The 12697-nt window shown below is 45.6% G+C and overlaps 1 protein-coding gene across 1 annotated transcript in view; it reads left to right on the forward strand.

Moving 5' to 3' along the window:
* Positions 1 to 12697, forward strand: part of WDR20 (WD repeat domain 20) — a 60292-nt gene that overhangs the window by 41027 nt on the left and 6568 nt on the right. The window contains 2 exon segments of the mRNA XM_006766622.2: positions 3662 to 3844; positions 7473 to 7565. Coding sequence (XP_006766685.1) covers positions 3662 to 3844; positions 7473 to 7565 — 276 coding nt within the window.

Here is a 12697-nt window from a genome sequence, read left to right on the forward strand (position 1 = left end):
GTGCAGCAGTGAATACCACTGGGCTTGGGTGGGGAGGAGTCACCTCATAGAAGAGGTATCCTGAGGGCCCCTTTGGTCTGGGTCTGCTTTTTTTTTTGTTTGTTTGTTAAATGTATCACCCGAGGATATATTTTACCCATTAATTTTTAGAGAGAGTGGGAGGGCAGGGAAGAGACAGAGAGAAACATAAATGTGAGAGAGACACATGACCGGCTGCCTCCCGCATGTGCCCCACCGAAGCCAGAGATCGAGCCTGCAACCAAGGTACGTGCTCTTGACTTGAATTGAACCTGCAACCTTTCAGTCTGTGGCCGATGCTCCAACCACTGAGTCGAATCGGTCAGGGCTGAGTCTACTTTTGTGGCTTCTAGGACAGTGGTCGCCAACCTTTCAGACCTCATGGACCACCAGTGGTCCGCAGACCACTGGTTGGCGACCACTGTTCTAGGACACTGCTTCTCGCACCGGTGTTGAAGGACTAATTTTTAAAATTTCCAGTCTATCTGGACAGATTAAGAAATTTTGTAAAATAAAAAAGGGATTGCCCAGCCAGTGTTGCTCAGTGGTTGAGCATCAACCTATGAACCAGGAGGTCAAGGTTTGATTCCTGGTCAGGGCATATGCGTGGGTTGTGGGCTCGATCCCCAGTGTGGGGCATGCAAGAGGCAGCTGATCAATGATTCTCTCTCATCAGAGATGTTTCTCTTTCTCCCCTCTCCCTTCCTCTCTGAAATAAATAAAAATATAAAAAATAAGATAAAAAAGAGATTGATTACTAAGAAAAGAAACTAACTGAAAAAGACACACAAAATGCACACTCTAATTTTTTATTATTAGATTCAACAGATACAAAATTACTCTATCATACTGCTGTAAAAGTTTCTAAAGCTTATTCGCAACTTCTGAATTTAATTTTGATTGCAGACTGTTAAACTATGCATAGCCTAATTCATTTTGAAAGCAGTGATCTAGGAAGAGTTTGTTAAGCAAATTAGTAAACAGTATGTTTTTGGAATATTTACATGACTTAAGAGTAAAAAAGCCTTTCAGTTGACATTTAAAATACTTGAGGTGTTTATTCACAGGTGATCTAATTACAGTGACATCTTTTCAGTAAGTTCCACATTAAAGATAGGGATGTAGAATAAATATGGGGTGGGCAAAAATAGGTTTACATTGTATGAAAAATGATACATAATCCTATATAATAAAACCCTAATATGCAAATCGACCAAACGGCAGAACAACCGGGAACAACTGGTTGCTATGACGCACACTGACCACCAGGGGCAGATGCTCAATGCAGGAGCTGCCCCCTGATGATCAGTGCGCTCCCACAGGGGGAGCACTGCTTAGCCAGAAGCCGGGCTCACTGCTGGCGAGCGCAGCTGTGGTGGTGAGAGCCTCTCCCACCTCTGCAGCAGTGCTAAGAATGTCCAACTGACGGCTTAGGCCTGCTCCCAGGGGACATCCCCTGAGGCTCATGGACTGCAAGAGAGTGCAGGCTGGGCTGAGAGTTTCCCCCTCTCCCGAGTGCATGAATTTCATGCACTGCGCCCCTAGTCCTATATAACAAAGAGGTAATATGCAAATTGACTATCACACCTTCGCACAAGATGGCCACCACAAGATGGCCGGCAGGGGAGGGCAGTTGTGGGTGACCAGGTCAGCAGAGGAGGGCAGTTGGGGGGACCAGGCCTGCAGGGGAGGGAAGTTAAAAAAAAGGGTTGATCAGGCAGGCAGGCAGGCAGGCAGGCAGGCAAGCGGTTGGGAGCCAGCAGTCCCGGATTGTGAGAGGGATGTCTGACTGCTGGTTTAGTCCCTGTGGCCTCAGGCCTAAACCGGCAGTTGGACATCCCCCGAGCGGCCCCGGATTGGAGAGGGTGCAGGCTGGGCTGAGGGGACCCCCTGTGCACCAGGCCTCTAGTTAATAAATAATAGACTAAACTTTTGTGATAATAATAGACACAACTGTAAACCTACTTTTGCCAACCCCTGTGAGCCAAAGAACTGAAGCTAGTGTGGCTATTATAAAGGATCCATAGGTTTAAACTAGTTGCAATACTTGTAAAAAAAGGTGCTTTTACTTGCTCTGTTGTTTCTGCGAGCCATTGTACATTCTTTTGCTCATTTCATTTGTTAGTATGTTTATTAATTTTTGGATTGCCTTTGATTTTATTTTTATATTTTAGCATATAATGTTAGATATATTCTTTTAGGGGAAAGGTTCCCTAAGCAAACACATATTTACAAATTTCCAGAGTTATATATGCTGACATAGAGATCCTGTAATAATTTAATTTGTTCATATTTTGAATTTGAGTTTTGGCTCTGGCTACCTGAGCTCCCAGAGTACTCTTACCGCTCAGGACTAGGCTTCTAAATGCTCAGGTTTTGAGTTTGCTCAAGGATGCCCTTGATTTTGAGGTCCTCTCTTATTTCTCAGTATTTTACTTGTTATCTGAAAAGTCAAACTCGAGAATGCTCAGTAGAGTGCACAGGCCTCTTTGGAAAGAGGATATCTTCAGAAGCTACACAGGGCAGGGGTGATTGGTAGAGAGCTGTGTGCCCCAGAGCAACGCACAGGCCCCAGTGGTATTTAAAGGTCGCAGTCAGCAGCGTAGTTGTCTCCACCTGTGGTTTTCGAACAAGAGTGGGAGGGGTGGGTTTCCTCTATGTCAGCCATAACAGCCCTGCACATTGGGTTGCACAGGACATTGCTCACGAAGAGAACCTGACTTAAAAGGAGGGAGGCACATTGGAAAGTCACATTTAGCCCAAGTCAGAGTCATTTGCCTTTACCTTTAGGGTGTGTGACTGTTTTCTCCCTGTCTCCTTTATGGTCAACAGACCTGGGTTCCAAATCCAGTCCTGCCACGTTCTAGGTAGGTATGGTGACCTTGGCTAAGTTATTTAACTTCCCAAAACTTGTTTTCTCATCTGTAAAGCGGGGGAATATTGTCTACTTAGAAGGATTATTGTTAGAATGAAAGATGATGCATGTTCTGCACTTGAGTGAGTATGGGCTCCATGGGTGAAAGTTACCTGAGAGTGAAGGTGGGGGAAGGATGGGACCTAGTAAGGAATGCCTGCTTACAGCAGTGGTTCTCAAACCGGAGTGAAGCACGTTGGGATCACCCAGAGCCTTTAAATGCAGTACTGGGCCCACCCTAGTGTCTGATCATTTGGTCTGGGTGGGCTTGAAAACTGGCATTTTGAGTGTTCAGGTGCTGCTGCTGCTCTCTGGTCTGGGGACCACACTGTGAGAACATGGGGCTACAGGTGACTCACCCATGAGCATGGAGGGTCTGAGCTTTCATGTGGTTAGAGGCGCTCTGTTAGAAAATGCTTGAATGCATTTTGCAAATACTGAATTTAGTATCTCAAGGATTTTTCCTGAAGACCAGGAGTCTTAGTTAAATATATTTGAAGAAGAATAAGTTGTGAAAGTAACAGTTATAAGCATTTTATGAGTAGTCTAACAATGTCAAATTGGCTAAGGTATGTGAAAGTGCTTTGATAAAATGCTAAAATCTGAAAAATTATTTTAAATACCTTTGTTTTTAAGATTGAACATCATAGTGGAGTATAAAATAGTGTAACTTAGATTTCTCATCTCAATGTGCTGTTTACCGTATGTGTTTTTCTCTTTCTCCTCCAGGCTGCTGACTTGAGTAAACCAATAGATAAAAGGATATACAAAGGAACACAGCCTACTTGTCATGACTTCAACCACCTAACAGCCACAGCAGAAAGTGTCTCTCTCCTAGTGGGCTTTTCTGCAGGCCAAGTCCAGCTTATAGACCCAATCAAAAAAGAAACTAGCAAACTATTTAATGAGGAAGTAAGTAGTACCCTGTCTTAGCTGTTAAGAATCCCTTTAAGAATGTATATGTCCTTACCAAGGGGAGTGGGCCTTATTTTACACTTTTGAGCTAAGCCCATTTCTCTCTCTCTCAGTCCTACCTAGTCTCACCCAGTTTAAATGTGAATGAACTTGTTGACTTTTACCTGTTCTTCCCTGGGATAACGGTTTTGTGTGTGTTTTTTGTGGAGCATGCTCAGGTGTCTGTAGCAGGCGTTTTAAAACTCCATTATAATGGAGATAGGGGTAAGACTGTGACTTGATTTTTATAATTTAAATAAGAAAATGTAGAATTCCAGACCTTGTTCGCATGACCAGAAATTTTCATGCAGACCAAGGAGTTTGATAATTAGCTAGGCAGCTTACATGGTACTAAAGCTTTGGTTTGTATGTCTGACAGTCCTTTGGCTAAGGAGCAGTTCTCTTGCTCTTGAAAATATTTGCTGCTAAGTCACCTTTGACACAGTTAGAAATCCTGGCACTTAAAATTGGATCACACGACAGAGCTTTTGCCAGGGTTGTAGTATGTACTGGGGTTTCTAGTATCTTCAGTTTCATTCTGGAAGGAGCCGAGATATCTGAGCTGTCTGTTCAGGAACACATCAAGACTGTGAAACGTGGCAGGTAGAAGTTGCCAAATAGGTTATGTTTGTGAAAACTGTTGGAGTGGCTTTTTGGCCCCAAGAATTGCGACGTTCTCCCTCCGGTATTTCCTATGACTTTCCTAGCCCGTGGGAAAGGTAGCGTAGGTTGGCCAATTTACAAGTACTGGGTTCTCCTCTGTGTGTGACCTCAGCACTAATCGGACAGGGTCAGGTTGAGTGGGATCCCTCTTCTCAGGAAGGACATGTGGTCTCCCACTGTCACATGATTTTTAAAAAAATATGTATTTTTATTGATTTGAGAGAGAGAGGGGGAAGGAAAGGGATAGAGATATGGAAACATCGATGAGAGAGAAGTATTGATTGGCTGCCCACAACCCAGGCATGTGCCCTGACCTGACTGGGAATCGAACCAGTGACCTTTTGATGCACCGGTCAATGCTCAACCACTGAGCCACACTGGCCAGGCACTGATGCATGATCTTAACGCCATTAATTTGGAACAGAAGAACATTATAGATTCTGGTTTTTAAGAAATAATTTTGTTTGGGGAGAATATTCAGCTTAACACATTGCAGTTAAAATTCTGATTCTTTTGCAGTCATTATGGTACAAGTTGCTCCTGGGTGGCTTTGCCAGTGGACTTGGTGAACTGACTTGAACCATGCCATCTCCCTTCTAGTTTCATCTGGGTTGACTGGAAACAAAAGTTGCCATCTGGATTGACAGATTGTAGAGGGAAAGTATTTAAGTCCATTTTCCACTAACAAAACTTAAGCAGAAAATTACTCACTTTACCTAGATATTTTACTAATATCATCTGAGGAAGTGATTTCTAAGTAAGTTGATGATACTTAACTTTTTTGGTGGGGGAGAGGGGACACAAAACCATCCTTCTCTGCACTGTTGGTAGAAATTGTGAGGATTTGTTTGCGCGTCGAGGTAGGAGCGTGTTACTGACGGGGAGGGGATTGGGACCATGTAAAGTGCTGTGGTAAACAAGGTCAGGAGGCTGTTCTGGCCAAGGATGGCATGGAATGCCGCTTAGAGGACAAGGGTTTGTGTGTCATCATTGGAGGGTGGAGCCAGAGACCACAGGTCTCTGGAGTCTTAGAGCCCTGAGAGCACGCAGACATCAGCCAGGTCTGCCCCTCACTCTGGACACCTGGAAGTTGCAGGTTAGAAAGCACCTTCTTGCTCTTAGTGATCTAAGCACGAGTTACCTCATACTCTTTTTTTCTCTTCTAAATTTATCTTTATTGTTGAAAGTATTACAGATGTCCCCTTTGTTCTTTTTCTTTTAAATTTTTATTTCAGAGAGGAAACCAGAGGGAGAGAGAGATAGAAACATCAGTGATGAAAGAGAATCGTTGGCATATAAGATGTTTGTCTAATCTCTTCCCACACCCCCCCACATCCCCTTCCTCTGAGAATCATCAGTCTGTTCCATGCCCCGACTAGGGATTGAATCTGCAAACCTGGGCATGTGCCCTGACTGGAAATCGAACACTGACCTCCTGGTTCATAGGTCAACGCTCGGGCACCTCACACTTTTTTTAAAAATTAATCTTTATTGTTGAGATTACAGATGTCCCTCTTTTTCCCTCCGTAGCTCCCCTCCATCTGGTTCTCAACCCTTCCGCATTTCGTATAATACTGGTTTGGTGATGATGAACTCCTTTAGCTTTTTCTTGTCTGTGAAGCTCTTTATCTGACCTTCAATTCTAAATGATAGCTTTGCTGGGTAGAGTAATCTTGGTTGTAGGTCCTTGCTATTCTTCACTTTGAATATTTCTTGCCACTCTTCTGGCCTGCATGGTTTCTCCTCACACTCTTTTTGCATTTTGTTTGAAAAATGGCTATTCAAAGGCATGGACTATGTGTGATTAATGCCAACGTGGCACTTTCCTCGAAGCTGAGCTTGATTATCCTTCACAGTGAGGAAGCTCTCTGGCTGTGCGGGTGACATTTTCATCAGGTTTTGGTTGGGCTGTTTAAGAGCAAGGGTCGTCAGAGGTGTGTGTCTCAGAGAGCCCAGGTGTGGGCTGGCACAGTCGTCATGCTTTGCAGGGGGATGACAGTTAGAGGGTTTAGAGCAGTGATGGCGAACCTATGACACACGTGTCAGAGGTGACACGCGAGCTCATTTTTTTGGTTGATTTTTCTTTGTTAAATGGCATTTAAATATATAAAATAATATCAAAAATATAAGTCTTTGTTTTACTATGGTTGAAAATATCAAAAAATTTCTATATGTGACACGGCACCAGAGTTAAGTTAGGGTTTTTCAAAATGCTGACATGCCGAGCTCAAAAGGTTCGCTATCACTGGTTTATAGCGTTTTAGATGGCCTTTCTGCCCAGGGGCATGGGCTGTTGTCCCAGTGTTTCAGATGAGGAACTTGTCAAAGGGAAGGTAAGTGAATTGTCCAGGTCAGGTATATCTTGGTGTTAGGGATAGAACTATTAACTTAATTCCACAAGCTCGTACTGGTCATGGACAGTAAGCCCCACCATATATGGTTGCAGGATGGGCAGGCCCTTGTCCTCTCAGGAGCGCTCAGTAAGATGGGCAGACAGTGTACTGCGCCATGTGTTATCCCAGTGTTAGGAACATAGTACCAGGGATATGTGTTAACTGTATTCTTCAGTGTGTATCCAATATCATAAAATCAAATCAAAAGTTAGCTCGGTGGAAGAGGGCCAAGAAGGCTTCCAGACGTGACATTGGATATCTGGGTCTTGACAGACGCAGAGGAGGTGAGAAAGGCCTTCAGAGCTGGATTAAACAACTTCGCATATGGAGGAACAGCGCCGAGCCCAGTGTGGCCAGGTCCCAGTGTGTGGGCCTCAGTGGCAGGAGTCCGAGCCAGGCAGATAAACTGCAGCCAGACTGAAAAAGCCCTTTTGTGACATGCTAACCAATCTGGATATGACACTGGAGGCTGTGGGGGAAGCTTTGGGCTTTTACTCAAGGGAGTGACAGGATCAAATGTGTTTTTTTAGAGCTCTTGTCAGCACTTGTGGAAGGTGGATTGGAATGAAGAAAGAGAGAATGAAGGTAGCAAGACCAGTGAGGAGGCTCTAGTAACTGTCCAGGTGAGAGCTGAGGGCTTGAACTAGAGTTGTGGCCATTTTTTCATTCATTCGACAGACCTTGATTACCTACTATGTGCCTGGCACTGGGCCTACATTGGCAGATCTCTCTCTCATACACACACAGACACAAACACACAGCAAATGGTGACTTGTGATTAAGAGGAGGCAGTGGGCCTGAGAGAGAGAAAATGGAGGCCACTGTAAAGGGGGAGGCAGAGAACATGTCTCAGAGGACATGTGCTTTCATCTGGGCCTCACATGAAAAGGAGGCCAGTCAGGTAAGGAACTGGAGGTAGAGTGCTCCTGCAGAAGGAAGAGCAGGTGAAGGCCTGGGAGTGGGGAAGAACTTGGGGCCCAGAGAACTGAGAGAGGATGGTGTACCTGGGGAGGGTGGTGCCAACTGAGGGCCTTGCCCCTCGGGGTCTGGCCCAGGTCTGTGTCTTCACCTGAGCCGTGGGGTCCCATAGAAGGGAACAGGAGCACGAGGCAGTCAGATGGCGATTTTGAAAATGACCCTGGCTGCTGCTTGGAAACCAAATCAGGAGGGGGAGATGAACAAATTGTGGGTTCCTGGAGATCCTGAGTAAAAGGAAGGAGTGGGTGTTGGGGAATGGAAGGAGAGGTCCAGTTCCATCTGTACTTACTAAACCTGAGAGGCCAGTAGGTGGTTGCATACATCATCTAAAGCTCAAAACTAGAGGTAAACATTTGGGAATTGTCAGCATATAAATAGTAATCACATCTTTGAGATTGGAAGAAAGGTCCGTGAAGAAAGTTTAGCAAGAGCAACAACAGTGTCTGGACCAGGTCCTGATTGTACTCCGAGATTCTGGCCATCACATCATCCTGTCTCCAAAGGAGCTTTTAGCACCATCAGTTTATTACTGCGAATTTGCAGACTCAGCCCAGTGGCTCAGAATGTGGAGCCTGAGGCCGAGGCCTTGGGTTCAGACACCAGCCCTTCTCTGACTGCTTGCTGCTGTGGGCCTGTCACTGCAGCTCCTCTCAGCTGGAAAAGGGTAAGGACAGTGCCCACCTGAGAGAGGGGTGCAGATGAGGTTTAGCAGAGGGCCTGGAGAGCGAGCCCTGGTGGGTACTCAGTCAATTCCAGGTAGAGAGGAAACTCAGAGTGTTCCATTCCCCAGGGGCTGGAAGGAACAGCTTCTTGGGAGGTGAGATACTGGCATTTTTGAAGGAGAAATAGCAATTTCCAGAATGAGAAGGTCAGAGCAGGGCAGCCAGGCAGAGAATCCACGTGCGGGAGACTGAGGGTGGAGCTGCTTATCACAACTGCGGCATCTGTCACCACAAGTGCCCATTCTCCAGAGCATTTTCAGCCACCGCTCCACACGCATGGTGCACGCATGCCCCAGTGGTAATGATTAGCGGCTTACTCTGATGTTGCCTCCTTTCGGGAGGTGCCTGGTACATGCAAATACACTACACACTTGGGTGGGGTGGATGGCATGAAATTGTAAGTTCCATAAATCCACCTGAGATTAAAGGTAGATGAAAAGTTCTATGTGGCAATCAAGTAGATCTTAAAATGTGAGTTTTTCTCTATGAATTAAAAAAATGATAAATGCCTCTAGAAACATTGGGTCCCAGAGAAGTACCAAGAAGAGGGAGAACATCACCTGTCACTCCCAGTGCTCACTGTTAACTTCATTTCTTTGTAAGACTAAGAGTCACACTGTCCAGATGCCGGTGCCTTCACCTCCCAGTCTGGCCTCTGACCTGTTCCGTTCAGTTCAATTTGCAGAGGTGAGTGCTGCCTGCTCCCAGGCCATTGCGGTCACACTGGAGACCCTGGCTGCTGGACCAGGGCCAGTCTGGAGGAAGGAAGTACCTGGTCCTTTCTGGCCTCCCTCAGGAGTGTTGGCCTCAGATCATTAGGTCCCTGAGTGGATTTTAAGTTTCTGTTTGTAGCACTTGTATATGTCGTGCCCTGGAAAGTGTCTGATGAGCCTCCTTTGAGAGTGTTTTGGCACTTCCAATAAACTCCCAGAACATGGAGCCTCCCTTCATAATAAGAGCATTCAGCCTGTGTGGAGCACCCCGAGGGATAAGGGGTTTACTTTTTATTACTAGTGGTTATGATGTATTGGGGAGGAAGAATTATAGGCACAGTTTCTATATGATGATAAACTTAGCCTTGTTCATCTTTATAAAAATTCAAATTATTTCAGGATTGTAGCCATAGAATATACTTCAAAGGATTTTCAAGTATATATTCATTATTGGATAAGATGTAAAATCTAAAAAAATCTTGTCATCTTGGCTTCTTTCTCAGGTAACCTATAATAAGACCCTCTGTTCTTGATCTTCTCCTTGTCACAGGGCCGGCATGTCGAGTAGGCTCTTTAGATCAAGTCCAGTTGAAGGGCACAGAGGAGGCCCTGACTCCTGGGCCCTGTTGGCAGCCCAAGGCTGTGAATTCGCTCACTCCACCAGCTTCAGGCTCCTCGGGCTCCTGTGCCTGTGCCCGCGGAGGGGGAAGGGGGCCAGGCCTGGCCTTGGCCTTGCAACCTTCTGTCCAGTTCTGTCACAAAAGAGCGGCTCTGCGCATCCCTTAGTTTTGTTTTTGTTGTTGCTTTTTTTAATCAAAGGAAGGAAATGAACACATAACGATCTCAGAGTTTTAACATTGATAAAAATGACATTGACCCTCTTCTCCTTGGCTTTGAAGTAGCCTTTCCTAGTGTCTCCTGAGGGAGCCACGCCTGCAGCTGCCCTTCTTGTGGCTGCATTGTGGCTTTTCCAGCAGCTGCCGTGGTTTTTGAATTGCTTGTCTTAGTATTTTTGTTATAAATTAATATCTGCTTTTAAAATGCACACCCACTCCCTCAAAATAACTGTTTCCAGCTTGTCATGTTGATGGTAGTGAAATAAAAGCTTAAGTGCTTTGGAAGCTTCATTTAGCAGCGATGCTTGAATCTGGCAACAGAATGTTTATTCTTGCTTCCTTTTTACTAGTTTAGTACAGTTAGAAAATCTTATCTGTTAATGCCTTTCAGAAAGGTAGTTTGGGTGTGTGTTTGGTTTTCACTGGTATAATTTAGGAAGTGGGACAGTTTTGTCGCCATTCAGATAGGGAGCGTGGGGGGCCTTTAGTGAAGACCTGGGAGAGTTTTGGGTGTGGGAACCCAGGAAAGAGATTCTGAAGAATCCAGATTTTGATTCTGTTTTTTTATGAAAGTGAATACAAAAATAGGCCTTGCAGCATTTTGGAATTTTACTCTCTTTATTAGAAAGCCGTTTCCTCACAGCAACCTTAACTGCTCAGCCTCCCCTGCTGTTCCTCCAGCCCCTCCCTGCTCTCTCTGCTCCTTCCCATCAATGTCCTCCCTCCACTTCTCTCTTGTGGTCCCTCCCTGGTGTCTTCCTGATCTCCAGACTTGCTGCCCTGACCTGCCTGCCCAGAGCACTTCCTCTCTGAGCCTCAAGTCCTGTCCCCTGACCTTCATGCCCAGAGCAGAGCATCTGCCTCTCAGCCCCACCCTCTCCTCATGGAACTTCTGGGTCCTTTCTCTGCTTTCCCTCTGCTTCCCTAGTTTTTTTCCTTGTAAGTAGGATTTTATAGTTTCACACTCCTTTTCTTCCTTGGAGCTCTAGGATGTCTCAGACCTGGCTCTCACTGTTCCTTGCCTTCCACTCATTTTCATTAGCTGCCTACTAGATGAGAGCACTTGGTTTCTCCCAGCTTAGTCTCCCCTCCTCTTCATCCTTTTCTCTCACCGCCTTCCCCGTCACTCAGGCTCAGAACCAGTCACTTCTCACATGCCCACTTCATTCTCCACCTTCTACTCCACCCAGCCTAATCCATGCCTGCTACCCAGCGACTGGTCAAGTTTAATGTCCTCAGACAATTGTCATGGCCTCCTAACTGGTTCCTCCCCAACCCAGCCCATCTTCTATTCTGTGCAACTGCCGGATTTCACATTATTCTGGCATTTCCCTTTCTGGAACCTTGGTGCCCCACTGTCTGCAGCAGCACTGCCTGCAGAGTAGGGCGTCAGCCACTTAGGCAATTTAAACTTTTCTAATGGCCACAGCACAGTAAATCAGTAGAAAGTTATGTGAGAGTAAGATTTTATTTTATCCAGTATATCCAAAATATTATTTCAACATACAGTGTAATCAGTATAAAGATATGAATACTCTAGTTCCCGTAATTTCCAGTCTTAAGAATCCATTGTGTATTTACACTCACGGCACAGTTCACTCAGGTCGGTCACATTTCAAGAGCTTGGGCAGCACAGCACTTCAAGGTCACCGTCTGAGCCCCTTAGCCTGGGACCCGATGGCCCTGAGTCCCAGTTCACGATTTTAGACCGAATTCCTTGCCCCTGCCCGGGTGCTCCAGCCAGAACAGGTGCTGCGCTTCCCCCCCCGCCCCCCGACTCCTCTCTCTGGGATGTCCAGTGCCTGCTGTGATCCCGCCTCAGCATCCTTGTAGGTGCTGTTCCCTGTGCAAGGATGCCGTTCCCTGTATCCTCTCAGCCTGCTGTCTGCCACCCTCACTGTCCATGTACAGCCGCCCCCACTGCCACCGAAATGCTTTTATGGGCTCTTCAGTTTCAGATTGAAATCACTAGAGTTCCTCCCCACCCTCACTTTATTGCCCGCCCCCCCCGTGGCTTATTCTGCACAGCACTCATTACCATCAGGTCTTGTATATTTCACTATCTTCTTATCCCACTTGAAGATAAATTCCATGCCAGAAGGGGTGTCTATCTGTTTAATCAGTGTGGATAATACAGCAGTGATACCTACTTTCCTATGGGGAAATGGATGCTCCTACTTACACTGCTGATGGGAGTAGAATTGTCTTCCATGGGAGGTAATTTGGCGATATCTATAAAAATTATAAATGCATATACCTTTTGAACCAGCTATTCCACTGGGACTTTACCCTGCAGGTATATTCATATTAGGTGTACCGGTTAATAATGTGGATTTTATAATCAAAGAAAACATGATAATTTCAAGAGAAACATCAGAAGTGCTTTATTCAAAGTAATGTCCATCGCTAGCTACACATTTCCCCCATCTTTCAGGTAATTTGTGGATACCGCCCCAATAGAACTTTTCTTGTTTTGAGGCAAACCATTCAGAGTCCCAGTTTTCAA

Source organism: Myotis davidii, unplaced genomic scaffold (genome assembly GCF_000327345.1).
Source record: "Myotis davidii unplaced genomic scaffold, ASM32734v1 scaffold60, whole genome shotgun sequence".
NCBI lineage: Eukaryota > Metazoa > Chordata > Mammalia > Chiroptera > Vespertilionidae > Myotis > Myotis davidii.